Source organism: Rhinolophus sinicus, chromosome 17 (genome assembly GCF_057876585.1).
Source record: "Rhinolophus sinicus isolate RSI-liver-muscle chromosome 17, RSI-T2T, whole genome shotgun sequence".
Classification (NCBI taxonomy): Eukaryota; Metazoa; Chordata; class Mammalia; order Chiroptera; family Rhinolophidae; genus Rhinolophus; species Rhinolophus sinicus.
The window spans coordinates 50,830,652-50,848,430 of NC_142517.1; the positions used below are offsets into that span (position 1 = coordinate 50,830,652).

Below are 17,779 nucleotides of genomic sequence, written 5' to 3' on the forward strand. Positions count from 1 at the left end.
GGTAATAATGTGAGTTGTTATTGTATTCTTCTAGAAGTCTGGCTTGTAAGGGGTTGTAAGGATTCATTGATACAGCCCCGTCTCTTCAATAATCCTTTATTAAATGCTCATTTTTTTCTAGGCACTGTGCTGCACACTGGGGTTTCAGAAGTAAACCAAGAGGAGTTGCTCTCTGGCAGAGGGGCAACATAAAAAGCAAGCGTTTCTAAACACTAGATGTGAGCAGGACTGAGCAAGAGTAGTGCTAACAGGGAGACGGACTCCACAGGAGGTCAGAAGCAGAAAGGTCATGTGGTCTGGTTGCCAGGCAAATGAACTAGGGGAGAGATTGCAGCAGTGCAAAGGCCTGGAAGCTTACGAAGTCAGTCTGAGTGTGATGGGAAAATTCAAAGGTTGGTTTTTTTCCCCAGAGAATTGGGGCAGAAAGATTTGCTACTCCTTTCTTTCAGCTTGGGCTGCTTCGGTGAAATTTCTTCAGCTTCCGTCGCTTTAGGGCAGCTTGAGAGATGAGAAAGGGTCTTGAAGCTCTAGCACCTATGACCAGAAGCTCCAGCCAGTTGGTGGACTTGGGGCCTCAATAGAGGGTGGTGTTCAAGAGAGTTAGGAGCCCTGATATGAGGATTCAGACAAGTGCCCTGCGGCTGTGGTGGGGCTCAGGCCGTAAAGGGTGAGGCTGTCTTAAAGTTGCAGCTCTGTGTTGTGCCTGGCTGTTTGGCCAAACTCTTCTTTCCTGGGAAACTCAACCTTGGAGAGTGAGTGCTGGCAGGAAGCTAACCACCTGCCCCTTTTGAGCCTCTGCTCTTTAGACAGTGAATCAGGTTCTACCTCCCTACCTCCTGTTTCATTTCACTCATCCACAGAAAGTTAAGTCCCAACTCTACCATTTCCAAATCACTCATGCAACTTTGAAATTTATTTACATTGATAAAACCTCAGTTTCTTTAGCTATAAATGCAGCCAATACAATTTACTCTGCTTATCTCACAGGGTTATCCTGGGCTTCACAGACCTAATACTGTGAAAGGGCTACCTGAGTGATAAACTGTGTACATGGGTAATGGCTGCTGTAGCTCTGATGGTGAAGATGGTTTTTCTCTAATTGTCTGGCAGATTGAGTTGACTCTCTAGTGACCCTGATTTCTGAGTCCCGTTTGGTCAACACTGACTTCACTGTCCTTTATCATAGATGCCTGTCCTTTTAGTGTAATTAACTTTTAGAGTTAGAAAAACATGAGTTGGGATCCTGGTTCTAGCACTCATTAGTTATTGACTTCATAGAAGCCCTGGAAACTTGCTAAGCCTCAGTTTCTTCATTTCCTCAAATGAGGTATTTAATATCTATCCCATAGTGTTATTGTAAAAATTAAATGAGATATTGCATGTAAAGTACCTACCGTATATACAGTAGGTGTTTCTTAAATGCTACTTTCCCTTCTCTAGTTCTTCAGCTGTCATAATCATGTGATTAGCTGTGTTGGATGTCTGAGAAAATTGAGTTCCTTAGTTTTCTGATGATGCAACAAGCCCTGTCTCTTGTTTCTTGATCTTATGTTTGAATTATCCCTCTGTGTACATTTCATTACTTTCAAAACTTCAGCATCCCATGGCAGGAATCCGTCCTCCGCAGAGCCATTGGTTCCTGCAGTCTAGGGTGGTGGGAAGCACTGTTTGGTTAGTACTGCCAGTGGATTCCAAGAACCGTCTGGATGTCTCTTAAAGAGCCTCGAAGCCCAGGTTGATGAGTCATGGCCAGTGCTCCCCAACTCTGCCGTTGTTCACTGTCCCACCTCTACATGACCCTTACTTGAGGGGCTGCTTGCTCTCTGGTCTCTGCTCAGAACACCTCCTGTGCCTTTACATTTACCTCACTCAAAGTCCGACGACACCATCCTTGTTCAGTCCTCCCAGCACTCTGTGAATGAGACAGGGAAGAGATGATTTCTCTATGGAAACTTAGGTGCAGAGAGGTTAAGTGACTTGCTTAAGGTCACCGAGAATGGGGATGAGAACCTGGCTTCGTGACTACCTCGTCCAGTACTCCTACTACCTTATACGTGACGTCCTTAGAAGCACGCTCTATGGGAAGGGACTACAGATCCCTAGTGGGTTAGCATAACCCCGAGGCTGATTGCTTACATGCATTACAGTAAATAAACCCAGTTATTTAGGAAAGAATTTAATGTTTTCCAAAAGATAAAGACATTGTTTGAATTCAAAGTGTTTTCATTTCCCATTCAGTACACAATAAATTGTGGGAAACCAAAGTAGGTCTTTACCCAGACATAAAGGGGGACTATTCAGGCTCTATTTGCTTAGTGAAATCCATTTCCCAGAACTTTCAGCAGTTCTGTATGGGATGTAATACAAAGGGCATGGATTATGGAATCAGGTGTACTTGGCTTTGAACTACAATGCTACCATTTACTCAGTTCTGTGATCCTAGGTTAAGACCTCTCAGAGCCTCAGGTGGCTCATCTATTAGATGGAGATTATAAGAACTTCATGGCTAGTGAGGTTATGTTGTGAAACTAACCCTTGCTCTTCCCATGTAGGAGTCCAACACCACAGCCCGTAGAGAGAGGCATCACAAAGCCATGACATTGTCTATGGCGAGAGGTCTCTTTCTGGCAATTTTGAAAGGATGCTGGGCCCCAGGATTTTTAGGGAGTTTGGTTCTTATGATGTCGACCAGTTAGCCTGCTCTTCTTTTCTTCTAGTTTTTCAAGTGTGCATGCCTTCATTTAACAGTATGAGGCTCTAGGAACCAAAATGATGCATAAGATGTGATTCCTGACCTCAAGATGCACAGAGTACAGTTGGGGAGCTAGACCAAGAAAAGGAATAAAAAGGTGTAAAAAGAAATAGTGGAGAATACAGAGAGGAAGAGAGTGTCTGAGGACTGTTCTCTACATTCAAAGCCCAAACTGAGGGTGATTTTTATTGAGACTTGCAGACCTGGTGGATGGTAGACCTGGGATGGAATTTGAGTCTCATCACTCTAAATCCACCTCTTGCCAATTAGACTTGTAGATTTTCTTTACATCTTTTTTTTTCTTTTTTTTTTTTTTGCCTTGTCTTACTTTTTTTAGGCTTGTTTTCCTGCTCAGAACAGAGTGGCTCCCTTGAATGCATCTTTCATTATGATTCTCACCAACTTGAAGAAAAAATTCAGCTGCTGTGTTCTGGTCTTTCTCCTATTTGCAGCCGTCTGTGTCTGGAAGGAGAAGAAGAAAGGGAATTACTGTGATTCCCTTAAATTGCAAACCAAGGCATTCCAGGTGCTGAGGAGTCTGGAGAAACTTTCTGTGGCATCTGGTTCCCGGTCTCTACCTTCAAACAGCACCCAGGACTTACACAGGAGCAGCAAGGCCCTCAGCAATTCCAAGGTCGCAGTCAAGACCAAGCCAGAGGCCTTCTTCCAGGTGTGGAATAAGGACAGCACTTCCAAAAACCTTACCCCCAGGCTGCAGAAGATCTGGAAGAATTATCTGAGCATGAACAAGTACAAAGTGTCCTATACGGGACCAGGACCTGGTGTCAAGTTCAGTGCAGAGGCTCTGCTCTGCCGCCTCCGGGACCAAGTGAATGTATCCATGGTAGAGGCCACAGATTTTCCCTTCAACACCTCTGAATGGGAGGGGTACCTGCCCACGGAGAACATTACGACAAAGGCTGGGCCATGGGGCAGGTGTGCTGTTGTCTCATCAGCAGGATCTCTGAAGTCCTCTAAACTGGGCCAAGAAATAGGTGGGTTCTGGGGTGTTGAGACTGTTATCTGTACAGGTAGTGCTCATTTGGAGTACCTGGGCATACAGATAGCACTGGAGACTGTGGTGTGTCTCCGTGGACTAGCAGAGTGGGCGCAGGACAGTGTTTTTCAATTGTCCATGAGCCAGACTTGCCACAGGGCCAGCTCAAAGGATGGAGCTACAGTCTCCCAGCATCTTTGATCAATTAGAATAGTTTTATTTTTATCTGTTTTAAATAGTGCTGTTCTACTGAAGATTTCGTTTGAAAAGAGAGTTCTAGTGATACAAAGAAACAAAACACTATAATTAACATTTAAAAATAATTGAGGCTCAGATCTTTGCTTTATCTTCAAGTCCTGAAATTTGCATGTTATTTCTTTTGGCCTAAACTACCTGTGTAATTTTCAGCTTTCCTGTTTGAAAAACATGAATTAGAGCAGAATTTTTAATTTTTTAATTTTTAATTTTTGTTAGTTATAGTTCATTCAATATTATTTTATATGAGTTTCAGATATACAGCATAGTGCTTAGACATTGTATAATTTATACAGTGATTCCCTCAATTAGTCTGATACCAACCTGGTATCATACATAGTTGTTGCAACATTACTGACTATATTCTCTATGCCGTACTTTACATCCCCATAGCTATTTTGTAACTGCCAATTTGTGTTTCTTAATCCCTTCAGATTTTTCACCTGGTTCCCCAACCTCCTTCCCCTCTGGCAACAATCAGTTTGTTCTCTGTATCTATGAGTCTGTTTCTGTTTTTAAATGAAATCTTCAAGTATAACACAGATATTTAAAACAGATAAAAATAAAGCTATTCTAACTGATAAAGATGCTGGAAGACCGTATCCCTATCCTTTGAGCTGGCCCCATGTCAACTCTGGCTCAAGGACAATTGAAAAACCCTGACCTGAGCCCACTCTGCTAACTTCTGTTTTGTTTGTTCATTTATTTTTGTTATTTAGATTCCACATATAAGTGAGATCGTATGGTATTTGTCTTTCTCTGTCTGACTTATTTCACTTAGCATAATACCCTCTAGGTCCATCCATATTGTTGCAAATAATAAGATTTCAGTCTTTTTATGGCTCATTAATATTCCATTGTGTATAGGTACCACCTCTTCTTTATCCAATTGTCTATTGGTGGGCACTTGGGTTACTTCTATATCTTAGCTATTGTAAATGGTGCTGCAATGAACATAGGTGTGCATATATCTTTTCAAATTAGTGTTTTGGGTGTCTTCAGGTAAATACCCAGAAGTGGAATTGCTGGGTCATAAAGTATTTCTACTTTCAAGTTTTTTGAGGAACCTCCAAACCATTTTCCATAGTGGCTGCACCATTTTGCAATCCCATCAATAGTGCACGAGGGTTCCCTTTTCTCTGCATCCTGGCCAGCTTGTTGTTTGTTGATTTATTGATGATAGACATTCTGACAGGTATGGGGTGATATCTCATTGCAGTTTTAATGTGCGTTTCTCTGGTGATTAGTGATGTTGAGCATCCTTTCATATGTCTATTGGCCATGTGTATGTCCTCTTTGGAGAAATGTCTATACAGATCCTCTGCCCATTCCTTAATTGGATTTTTTTTTTTTCTGGTGTTGAGTTGTATGAATTCCTTATAAATTTGGATATTAACCCCTTATCAGATGTTTCATTGGTGAATATCTTCTCCCATTAAGTAGGCTGTCTTTTTGTTTTGTTGGTGGTTTCCTTTGCTGTGCAAAAACTTTTTAGTTTGATGTAATTCCATTTGTTTATTTTTCTTTTATTTCCTTTTCCTGTGGAGATAGATCAGAAAAAAATATTACTAAGAGAGTTTATTGCCTATGTTTTCTTCTAGGAGTTTCATGGTTTCAGGTTTTACATTTAAGTCTTGAATCCATTTTGAGTTTATTATTGTATATGGTATAAGAATGTGGCCCAGTTTCATTTTTTTTGCTTGTATCTTCTCTCCAGTTTTCCCAACACCGATTATTGAATAGACGGTCTTTACCCCACTGTATGTTTTTGCCTACTTTGTCATATATTAAATTACCATATAGGCATGGGTTTATTTCAGGGCTCTCTATTCTGTTTCATTGATATATGTGTCTGCTTTTATGCCAGCACCATGCTGTTTTGATTACTATAGTATTGTAGTACAGTTTGATATCAGGTAGCATGATGCCTTCAATTTTGTTCTTCTTTCTTAAGATTGCTGTGGCTATTCAGGGTCTTTTGTGGTTCCATATAAATTTTAAGATTATTTGTTCTAGTTCTGTGAAAAGTGCCATTGGTATTGCGGATTACATTGAATCTATAGATTGTTTTGCGTAGTATGGACATTTTAATGACATTACTTCTTCCTATCCATGGGCATGGTATATGCTTCCATTTATTTGTATCTTCTTCAGTTTCTTTCTTCAGTATCGTATGTTTTGCTGAGTACAGGTCTTTAACCTCCTTGGTTAAATGTATTCGTAGGTATTTTACTCTATTTGATGCAATTGTAAGTGGGATTGTGTTCTTAATTTCTCTTTCTGATAGTTCATTATTGGTGTATAAAAACACAACCACTTTCTGAATATTGATTTTGTATCCTGTTGCTTTACTGAATTTATTTACCAGTTCTAATAGTTTTTTGGTGGAATCTTTAGGGTTCTCTGTATACAGTATTATGTCTTCTGCAAATAATAAGTTTTACTTTTTGTTTTCCGAATTGGATGCCTTTTATTTCTTTTTTCTTGTCTGATTGCTATTGCTAAGACTTCCTTGTTATGGGTAATTTTAGTATTTTATTTTATCTGCTTTGTTTTCTATTTTTTCTAACATGTCACAAAATAACAAATAAAACTTATAAGGTGCAAAAGTGCTGAGTTAGATGAGCCTTCAGATGCAAAATCCTGGCATGTTGGAGTAGCAAGGGACCTGAGAAGTGATGTTGTCCAGCCCCTCACTTTGCAGGTGAGAGAGAAAGGAGGCCCTGAGTAGATGGGGCATAGCTTAGGCAGCCTCTCACCTTGGAAAGGCAAAGCCAGCCCAGATCCCAGGTCTCCTGTTTCCTGGGGCAGTGTTCTCTAAGAGCCTGTGTGGGTCAGAGTATTTGTATCTGGGAGATGATGGAGTCAAAAAAGATAGTCCAAGGTTTTGTCCAGGTCTCAGATTTTGATAAAGCAGAAGGTGGTAGTGGTATAGGTGATGCCCACATAGCAAAATAAAGAGTGATTCTATGGACATTTTAGAATTAAAAAAACACATTTGTGACGGATGTCAGCCAATGACGACAACACCCATAAAATGTTGCTGAGGGCACCAGGACTCCCATGACCACACTAGTTTGTGGAATAGAATGGCTTGATTTTACTTTCAGAAAAAAAAAACAAAAAACAAAACCCCTAAAACATGTCTACTGGGCTTTTTTCTTTAACCTCATCATGTCACATATCTGGATTTTTTTCCTCTACTTAATTTGAATACTTAATTGGATCAGCTTTAGGGTGTTCATGAATCCCTAAATTTGCATGCAAAAATACCCGTGATTAGGTGTGTATGTGTGTCTGATCATTTTTCCAGAGAGAAAGTCTCTAGCTTTCAGTCGGTTTTAAGAGGGGTTTGTTACCCCAAGAAAGGTAAAAAAGTCACCGGTTGACATACATCAATATGCTTTTTCTTGAAATACTTCATAGTTAATAAAGATAGAAAGTCTATCCATCCTTGTAAACATGTGTACAGCACAGTTGCAGGTTTGCTTCAGTCTCTTTAGTTCCCCTATTTTGAGAGAATGTTTTCCATTATTGTTTAATGAGTCAGCCTAAAGAAAGCAAAGCACAGGCAGCCTTGCTCTCTGTCAGGCTCTGGAAGGTGCTGAAGCAGGTGAGGTCATATGTCTCCTTTTTTATTTCTTGCATATGACTGCCAGGAAAAATGGTCTGAAACCAAGCACAGGCTCTCAAAAGAAGAAAAGTGGATCCAAATTGGATTCTCCAGAGCAGAAAGAAGTGGTGAGATCACACTTTGTACCTCCCCAAATAGGCAGCACTTATTAATAAAAGCTGCCAAGTTAACCAGCCCCATTTTATACTTTTGTTTTTTCGTTATTTTTTGGACTTCGTTTTCTAGAACGTACATGTGATTGGGTTTTGTTCATCCATAATGGAACTAATTTTTTTTCTTTCCTCCCCATTTTTGCTCTATAATGGTGATGTTTAGAATATTCCAGGGGGTAGCTGATCTTCTTCATCACGTCAAGTTATTGTCTGCCTGGCTGTGATTGTGTTGAAGTTTAAGTCAGAGCCTGATACTTCCATGAATCAGAACAATAATCTTTATTTTTATGTACTCCATAAAAGTTTAGAGTGATTTAATCAAACATTAATTAAAATAATCGTTTTCTGTAGACTTCAGTTACAATTTTAAATATATATTTCCATGGAAGGACTTTGATCTGGAGCTATAACAAAAATTGCATGTTAGTCTTCAAATGTTCTACCTTTTGTAGGATATTTCCTCTGGGCATTTAGTCTAACAAATATTTTATGAGAGTCATTCATTTATTTTATTCATTCATGAATTTATCAATAATACTACACAGGAACTCAGACTGCAAAGAGGGAAGGGAAAGGAAAAGCCTTTTGTTGAAGGCCTGTGAGCATCAGGCAGTATTCCAGGCCCATAGCCTTCCCACTATACCTGGAATTTGTCCAGCCTGTTCCCAAGTATTGAACATATCAGATGGTTTTAAATTGTTTGCTCTTACAAATAGTACTGCTGACAAGGTTTTGGTGTAGATAACTTAAATGACCACTCATGCCTTCCCAAGGGGAAATAATCTCAGGAATGGGGCTAGAAGACCAAAGTAAGATAACTTCTATGACTCTTTCTTTAACCATTGCAAAATTGTTTACCAGAGGGATTGTAATAATGTACTGTGTCTCTAGCTGTCCCACAAACCAGCCAATAGTAGGATCAGTCATTTTCAATTATTATTGATACATATACATGTAAAGTATCTTAGATTTGTTTGAATTTTCATTTCAAATAATAGCAGATTTTTAAAATGTTATAACCAATAGGAGTGACACTTACTGTGTGCCTGCTGTGTGCCTAACATGCCTTGCTCACTCTTTTCATACTCTCAGTAATCCTGGGAGGTAGGTACGATTATTCCCATTTTACTGATAAGCTAAGTGTTGAGGCTTAAAGAGTTTACACAACTGGTTGACAGCAGACTGGGCTCGAAAGCTGGTCATTGACTCAAAGGCCCCCATTCTTAGCCCTTCTGCTCTTGTGCCTCATAGTGATTATAACTTTATAATAAAACTTGTTATGATATATCCCTTGTCAGGTTAAAAAACATCCCTTGATATTCTTGCTTCCTTGCTCTACTAGAGGAAAGAAGAAGAGTATTCAGTGTTCAGGCAAAAGCAAGAAGCAACGGCTGCATAGGAAGAAGTGCAGAGTGCGTTTGGGCATCACAGATAATCCTGCTTGATGGGATGTGGGTTCGCACAGGGTACAGAGGGCTGAGGAATGAGGCCAGGAAGGTGGCCAGGGCTCAGCTCTCAGAGTGTTGACAGTCACAATAAGGACTTTGGGTTTCATTCTTTTAGCTACGGAGAGCCCTAGGAGGCTTTGATCAAGTGAATGATGGGATCATGTGTGTTTGGACAGATTTCTCACTTCTCTGAGTTCCCTTCTCTATGGGGACTGCTACATCATTTCCCTTTTATCAGGGAATATTACCACATCCAGGTGAGCTGGGCCAGGCCTGTCTGAGCAGTGGTGGTGGAAAGAACATGTCTGATTTGAGTGTCATCAAGAGGTAGAAGACATAGAACTTGGTGTCTAACTAGAAATGATCTTGATTAAGAGACAAGAGCCAGAGTTTCTAGCCCAGGAGCCAGCTGTAGCATTTTTCTGGAGAGGACAGGTTCCATCTTGGATGTGCTGAGTCTGAAGTATTTGCAGATTTTCCTGGATAGATATCTATGCAGTTGGGTATTTGCTTCTAGAGAAGGGTCAGTGTGAGTGATCAGATTTAGGAGTTGTTTGTAGCCCAGAAAGGAGGACTGATTAGAAAACCTAGAGAAAAGTTTACATTTAAACAACATGGAAAGAATAGAGACATGTAAAAAACAAATCAGAAAGGCCAGTGAGAATGGCTGGAGGAGAACCAGGAGGGGACCATGCAATGGAAGGCAAACAGGGATGGAGTTTGGGCAGATGGAGTTCTTGGGCGGAGTAAGGACTGAGAAGATACTCTTGGATTGAGGAGCTCAGAGAGCATGACAGTTTATGTCAAGGGTCAGCAAACTTTTCCTATAAAGGGCCAAAGAGTAAATGTTTTTTGGTTTTGAAACCATACAGTATCTCTCACAACTACTCGACTCCACTGTTACAATGTAAAAGCAGCCATAGGCAGTAGTAAATGAATGGGCCTGGCTATGTTCCAATGAAACTTTACAGAAAGTGGGGACAGGTCAGATTTGGCCTGTGGGCCATAGTTTGACAACACTGACCTATATTATCTAGCTTCTCTAACCAGAATCAGAATGTAGTCTTCCACAAATGGTTGGTTACATGATTCATTAAGCTAATTTGAAAATACAAAAAACGTTTGGTCCGAATTGTGATGAAATTTTGTTCATCATAATTTCCAGCTATTTAGAGTTACTATACATGGTGGCAGCGGATTTTGATATATTTATGAATTTACTAATGAGCCGATTCTATTGACTCTCCTAGGCATGCAGTTATGTCATATACATATAGTGGTGCGTTATTTCTTTTCTAATTTGCATCTTTTTCTGCTCTCTCAAGTTAAAGGAAAATGGTGTCCCGTTTTCTATAGCCTTCCATTTTGCAAGCCTTGTTTACTGGGATCCTGGTAGCTGTGGATTTCTCCTGGTGATTTCCTGGAGGCCCATTTGAGTTTGAAAGATCTTATGCCCTTCAATAGAAAAGGGCAATTTGGCAAACAAGGATCCTGTTGCCTTTCTTTATGAGCCTAATTTAGTGGCCTGTTTTAAAGTTTTCTTCTGTGATGTGATTGATCTTTCTTTTCCCTTCAAATCAAATCCAAACTTGATACCTAGACTCCACAGCCTGCGTGATCTGGTTCCTCCAACCTCTTTACCTGCGTATTTTATTATTCCTCTTACTCACTTGTCTCCAGCCAAATCCTTATTCTCCTTGGGGTCCCCTGTCATTGACTTGTGTCCTCTGGCTGAAATGTACTTCCCCAGGCCCTTCCCATGCCTGGCCACCCTTTGGGTCTCAGCTTAGAGGTCTTCCTTGAGTCATCACTGTATGTGAAGGAGGTCCTGCAGTGTCTCTATGACACAACTCGGTTTATATATGTTATAATATTAATCACAGTCAGTAATTATCTTGACTGTAGGTTGTTGTGCTTCTTTATTGTTTCTCTCCTAGTATTAGATTGAAAGCTCTCTGAGGGTAAGGACCTTGTTTTTCTTTCTCACCACCATTGTCTACAACATCTAGAACTAGGCCCGGCAGAGAGGAAGTGCTTAATCAATATCTGCTGAATTAACAAAAACATTCTCCTTTCTTATAGTCGACTCTGAAGACCTATTCTCAGCCTCCTGTGCTAAGTATTTTCCTCTTGCCCTTCTAAATCCACTCTATTCTTTTTTATCTTGACTCTGTGTCCTGAGAAATTGAAATTTGGGACTGTGTCAGCTGGGCTTCCTTGCCCTTTAGCTTTTATTTGAGACTGGGCAATAGAAGCACTGGTATGAAACTGAGAAAAAGAAGGAGAATGAGGTCAGGGTATCTGTCCTTCTGGGTCTCTCCTGGAAGAGTAACCACAGGCTGCTTCTTGCCCTTGACTGAAAGTCTCAGCCCCTTTTAAGCACCCCTCTCTCTTTTTCAGTCTTGCTCTCTCCTTTTCCCCTTCAGGTCTAGAAATCAGAGGGAAGAAGGAAAGAGAGGCCACAGTTCCTGACAGGTAGCCAGCCATCTTCAGCTTAGGGTCTCTGCTTTTCTTGCTACATTAGCTAGAGGGGTGGTAATGGCTCCTTGCTTTAGCCAATCTTGAGGTGTTGATCCATTCCTTGTTGATTTCCTTAAATTCTACATGCAACTTTTTAAATAGTCCTTTATTCAGCTGTCAATTAATACTCCATTTGAGCTTGTCGTTATTTCGTAATGGGATCTGCAGATTAATCATTTATTCACATGTGAAATAGCAAAGTAGACTTAGTGAAATTTTTGATGGATCTGTGTTTCTAGTATGATTACTACCAGTCACTTTTGAAATCAGTGACTGATTCTAGAAAACTTGTTGTAATCTGAGCTGTGTAAAGATGTACCTCCTGCCTTATTTGCAATTCAGTGTACCTGCCCTATAAGCTGATAAAGTTTAGACTACGTATATGTCGTGTAACTTTCAAATGCTTTTGGTAAGATTTTGTCATAGGATTGAGGAGAGGGTTGTTTTTGTGAGTGAGATGTCTAGATTCCTGAGCTTTAGTTTATATGCTAGAATTAAAATAAAGAGGGAGGCTTTCATCCCTTAATTCTGTTGGTATTCCCCTTTCAGATTGTCTTGTATTGAGCCAAATGCCCACTCCCTCCCCCCCGCTTCCTGATGCCACCTTTGTAGATGAAAAACCACCCAAAATAAACCCACATGGAGAGAAATAGAACCATGGGGGATTGGGCTGACCTCCAAATCTGTGAAGATTTCAGTGGTGAACCCCAAACTTGCTTGATCAAGTAAACTTGGGATAAACTGTCATAGGATCACAGAGGCTTAGGGTTGGGATGGACCCTAAAAGTCATAAGTTCCCTCCCCTATCGAATTGAGGAATGCCGGTCAATTTCTCCCGTCAAACGCTGGTCAAAGTCATCCAAACTCTGCTTAAACAGCTGGAAGAATAGGGAACTAGAGCCAGGGAGTGAGGAGATATTTTAAGACGTTCGGTTTGATCTTGGCTGGATTTAGGACATTTGTTTCTGACAAAGAGCTTTTCTTTTTAAATAGAAAATATGGGGTTCAGTTTAGTTCTATGACCTTCTGTCCTATCTCTACCACCATCAGGTTTGTGACCGTTCCTGGGCTTCTGGTTCCTGAATGGAACACTTAGGGAGTGGTGTTGGGTGCCACAGTGAATCCCTCCCATCTGCTGAGCACGGCAAGCTTTTCATAGTGCTACGGGGTTCTTTGTACTTGTGGGTTAGACCAAGCTTATGGCAGTGTCTTCATTTTTCTGATAGGGATAGAGTGTGACCTACTGGTAATAGCAAGAGAGTATTTAGGTTTTCCTCCCTTGAAAACCTCAATAGTAATTCCACTAGCCCTGTTCACTTTTGTGCTGTGGCGAGACAGACTGGTGTTATTGTATGGATTTCAGGAATGCTATGATATAGACCTCTTTAGCCCTTTGCAGTGGCCAGGCAGACAGGTAGTCATTTGCCTATGAATTTTACCCAATTGCACCATACAAACATGATAATTTCTTCCTGTATACCATGATAGGATGAAGATTGGGAAGTATTATGCTCTTGCCCCCCCCTTTGCTCCTCCTCTCTCTCCCTCCAGATCTTTCTTTCTGTATATGGCAGGTACTCATCACCTCTTTTCTGTTTTCTTGTGGTTTACAGATGATCATGACGCAGTCCTAAGGTTTAATAGGGCACCAACAGCCAACTTCCAACAGGACGTGGGCACAAAAACCACCATTCGTCTTATGAACTCTCAGGTAAAATTTCTTCTGTGCAGATAGGGTTGTTTTGAAGAATAAGTGAGAAAATACATGCAATGCACTAATACATACCTGGCACATTATGTCAGGACATGTTAGCTTCTCCAATATTTATGTGTGCAGACACTGAGATAGGTGTGGAGGACACAAATAAGGAAAACAGACTCAGCCCTATTCTTGTGTTGCCAACAGATACAGATACAATCAAATAATCATACAAAGAAATTTAAAGTTGTGACAGAGAACCACAAAGGAGAGTCAGGATGCTACCGGAGCCCATAAGAAGGAAAGTTTCCCTAGTCAGGGAACTCAGAAAAAGTGAGGAGGGGATACTTAGCTGTGTAGGAGGAGAAGGAGAAGGCAAAAGGGTGGGATAAGTTTTTCAAGAAGAGGCAACAGTGTGGGTAAGGCCCTGTGTGGAAAGGAGCAGAGGCACAAGGACCTAGGAAGAAATGAGTGTATGTGGGGGAGGGGACGTATGGTGCGAGATAAGACTGAAAATAGGAAGGAGCCAAGCCATGGGGCCACATTAAGTTTCCTTCTCTGTGGCATGACCAGACTTGTGTTTTGCAAACATCCATCTGATCAGAAGCCCTGAGGTGGAAGGAGAAATACAGTTTGGAAGCTTTGGCGGATTCTCGATAAGAAATGCTGGTAGTTGCACCAGAGTAGAAATAAAGGTGAATATGAGAAAAGACTGGGTTTTAGAGCTATTTGGTATGTGCAGTCAATGGACTTTCGTGTTGGATTGAGTGTGAGAGGTGAAGAAAGGGGGGCCACAGGTATAACTGGGCTTATAACACGGGCTGGCTAGAAGTCACTGAGACTGGAAGTACTTGAAGATGTTTTGGGTTGTGAGGGGCTAGGTTCAGAGAAGCAGGTAGTGATCAAAAATATCGTTCTGGATGTGGTCGATCTGAGCTGCTTTTCCTATATCTGCGAAGAGATGTCAAGTAAGCAGCTGTACAAATGGCACTGGAGTTCAATGGAAAAGTCTAGGCTGGAGATGAGAATTTGTGAATCGTCTGTATCTGCCTGTCAGTGAAACAGTAGCACTAAATAAAAGCACTAGAGAGAGAGTGTAGAGAGGATAGAGGAGAAGTCCTATGCAGGGGCTTTGGACAATGAAAACAGCAGATGCTGAGATGAAGATTGAAAAGCATTGTTCTCTCTTTAACAAAATGGAGGCCACTGGTGACCTTAGCAATCGCTGTTTGGGAGACTGTTGAAGCCAGAAGCCAGATTGAAGTGACTGGGGAAGAAAAATGTAGATCGTTCTTTCAAGAAGTCTGGCTCTGACGGGCAGGAGAGAAAGAGGGCAATCGCTGTAGAGATTTGACTGTTGCAGGGCCAGATTTTGTTGCTGTCACTTTTTAGATTGAAGAGAATTGAGCGTGTTTAAAAGTCAGTGCAAAGACAATCACAAAGGGCAAATACTGTATGATTCCACTTATGTGAAGTACTTGGAGTGGTCAATTCATAGAAACAGAAAGTAGGTTGGTGGTTTTTAGGGCCTGGGGGAGGGAGGAATTATTGTTTAATAGGCACAGAGTTTCAGTTTGGGAAAATGGAAAAGTTCTGGAGATGAGTGGTGCTGATGGCTGTACAACAGTGTGAATACATTTAATGCCACTGAGCCATACACTTAAAATTGGTGAAATAGTCCATTTTATATATATTTTGCCACAATAAAAAGAAAATTAACAAGGAGAAACCAGTTGATAGAGGGAGAAGCTAAATATACTAACAAGGAGATCATAAGTAAGTGAAGGGGAGGATTAACCTCAGCAGGGCGAAGTCAAAAGGAAGAAGGATGGGAGGGGGGTAGCTAGGGGTAGTGTATAGTGAAAGCATGAAAAGGCTTCTGTTTTCTCTGCAAAGTGGTACGCAAGGCCATGTGGGAGGGAGGCTGAGTGGAAGAGGTTTTAGTAGAGGAGTTTAAGCCAAGAAGGTTTGAAGTTGTTTTTGGGGAGAGTGGAGGAGGGAGTAAGCCAGTAGAGTAGAGTAGGATTTCCAGGCCATGCTGGCCATGCTGAGGTGGGAGAGCACGAATTCAGAGAGAAATCAAGCTCTGTTTGATCAGGGATGGTATAATCTGCAGGTCAGTAAGCAGCAGCAATAAAGAGAGGGAACATGGGGGAGCTCTGAAAATCCTCTCGGATTGGGGAAGCTACCTGCTCTTTGGCATGTCTCCAAGTTTAGTAAAGAACTAAATCTCACTCCTGCAAAGGTTCTGGAACTTTATTTAAAGCCAAGGTCAGGTTGTCTGGAAATTTGACTTTGATCAAGTTCCTCCCTCAGCACTTCGTACATGATGGACTAGAGCAAGTTGTTTCACCTTTCTGACCCTCAGTTCCATTATTTGTGAAAGGGGAATAAGAAAAGTTAGCAGGCAGGGTCTTTGTAGGATCAAATGAGATTACTAAGCGTGGAGCACTTCTTCAGAGGTTGGTATGCAGCAAGTGCCCTATAAATGGTGGCAATGGTTACCACTGAAGCTTAAAGGCCTGCCTGCGACCGTTGAGAAATCACCGTTCCTCCCAAATCTCAGGCAGATGGGCCTGTTGTTTCCCAGAAGGGACGGTCATCCAGCTTGGGGGCCACTTGGGAGGTGCTCAACAGAAGGGAGGTAAGACTTCTGTTAAAGGGGCCTTTTTAGGATAAAAGTGAGATCGTGATTCTCATATAAAAAATGAACGTGTGTTAAGGACTGTCTTTTATTCATATGAGAGAACCAGGCAGATGTTCCCACTGGTTCAGGGGTAAAGTCAAAACAGCATGAATTCTGAATAAAGAAGTGAAACTTGTTTCCATGAGGTGGGCAGGAGGAAGAGGGAAGTCATTTGATATTATCTGGCAAGATTGAGTAAACTATACTTCGCTACAATTTACAAAGAGTCGTATAACAGCTTCCGTAGAATCAGAACCTGGTAAAGAGAAAGGGTGTGCTGTAGGCAATGCATAGTTTTCACTGAGTACGGCATTTTCGCCTTACACTTCCAAATTGCAGTGTTCCCTCTGCCAGGGCTGAGTGGGTGTGGCCATCTTCCCAGGGTACACTGTCCACCTTCAAGAATGGCTTTTCTGGTGCTCCTCAGGCACGCTGTCCCTCTTTCCTTTCCTTCCATAAGTGGCGCCATGCCTGTGGGCTGTTCCTTTAACGTTTTTGTCATGGGCAGCTCCATGACCATGCCTCTTGTGATACTGAATTCTGGCTGACAAATTTGTCTCATTCCCCTTTCTCATCTTGATATCCTAGGAAGCTGACAGTCTGTCTTCTCTATCTTTTGCTCTGGTTGGTTATTCCAGCTATTTTGTGTATGTTTCTGTGAATGAGCAAACTGAGTCCCCACCACTGCACACAGAGAGCAGCTGGCACCCAGAAGTCACTGAGGGAAGAGTAAATTTGGTAATTTCTGCCTTGGAGCAGTTCATTTTCTTCTCAAATGGAGAACTCCTGACAGCAACTGTCTTCTGAGGGTGGCTGGCTGGGCTCCAGTTGGTTCAGCCCCCCTACCCCACCTCCACCCCCACCCCACCACAGAACACATGACCTTTTGTGCATCTGTGCTGTGAGGAAACCACAGATGAGGAGGGAGCTGTGGTTTTCTTATTGAGAAGCGAGGAGGCTTTTTATAGAGAACGGTCTCATACTGTGAAGTTTCAGCAGATATATTTAGGTATATATATGCCAGGTGTTATGAGATTCAACAGGAAAACCACATATAGCTCAATGTCTGCCTTTAACTGATGTCAATTCGGACTTTAAGTGTAAACAGGTTTCTTGAGGCTCAGCTGAGCCCCTGCTGTGCTCAGTGGGCCTGAGGGAGGAGATAATGGGATAAAAAGGCTCAGTGGCTTCCTTAGGAAACTTCTGTGCAGGTTAGGGCGAGGAAAACTACACCCTGTGCATAGCCATAGCTGTGCTGACCACTTTAACCAGACAGTCTCAGATCACCAGATGGGGCTTACCCTGAGATAAAAGCTGTTGCATTGCTATTTATTAAATACTTTTACTTTCTAAGGCTATGCATATCTTACTTCATTTGATCTTTATGACAACCTTGTGAGGTGGGGTTACCAATCCTTATCTTTCATGAGGACACTGGGGTTCAAAGAGTTTGTGTGCTTACCACCCGAAGTCTAGTCTACTTACGTCACCTTGTATTTGACCCCCTTTACCCTCTTCGCACAGATGTTGTAAGGTTGTACATAAAAATTTACATAATGTTATTAACCGATATTACCCCAATAAATTTAATAATTGAAAGAAAGGAGTTTATGTGAGTTGCTCTGGATAGTGCAGA

The 17,779-nt window shown here is 41.5% G+C and overlaps 1 protein-coding gene across 12 annotated transcripts in view; it reads left to right on the top strand.

The window, feature by feature from the left end:
- ST6GAL1 (ST6 beta-galactoside alpha-2,6-sialyltransferase 1) overlaps positions 1–17,779 on the top strand; it is a 133,470-nt gene that overhangs the window by 100,649 nt on the left and 15,042 nt on the right. For 11 of the 12 annotated variants that reach the window (XM_019752122.3, XM_074329231.2, XM_019752125.3 and 8 more), the window contains 2 exons: positions 3,090–3,747; positions 13,372–13,469. In XM_019752122.3, the coding sequence (XP_019607681.1) occupies positions 3,141–3,747; positions 13,372–13,469 (705 nt within the window). In that variant the 5' untranslated portion in view covers positions 3,090–3,140. The remainder of the gene's footprint in view (positions 1–3,089; positions 3,748–13,371; positions 13,470–17,779) is intronic. The other variant, XM_074329232.2, reaches the window with a different exon arrangement.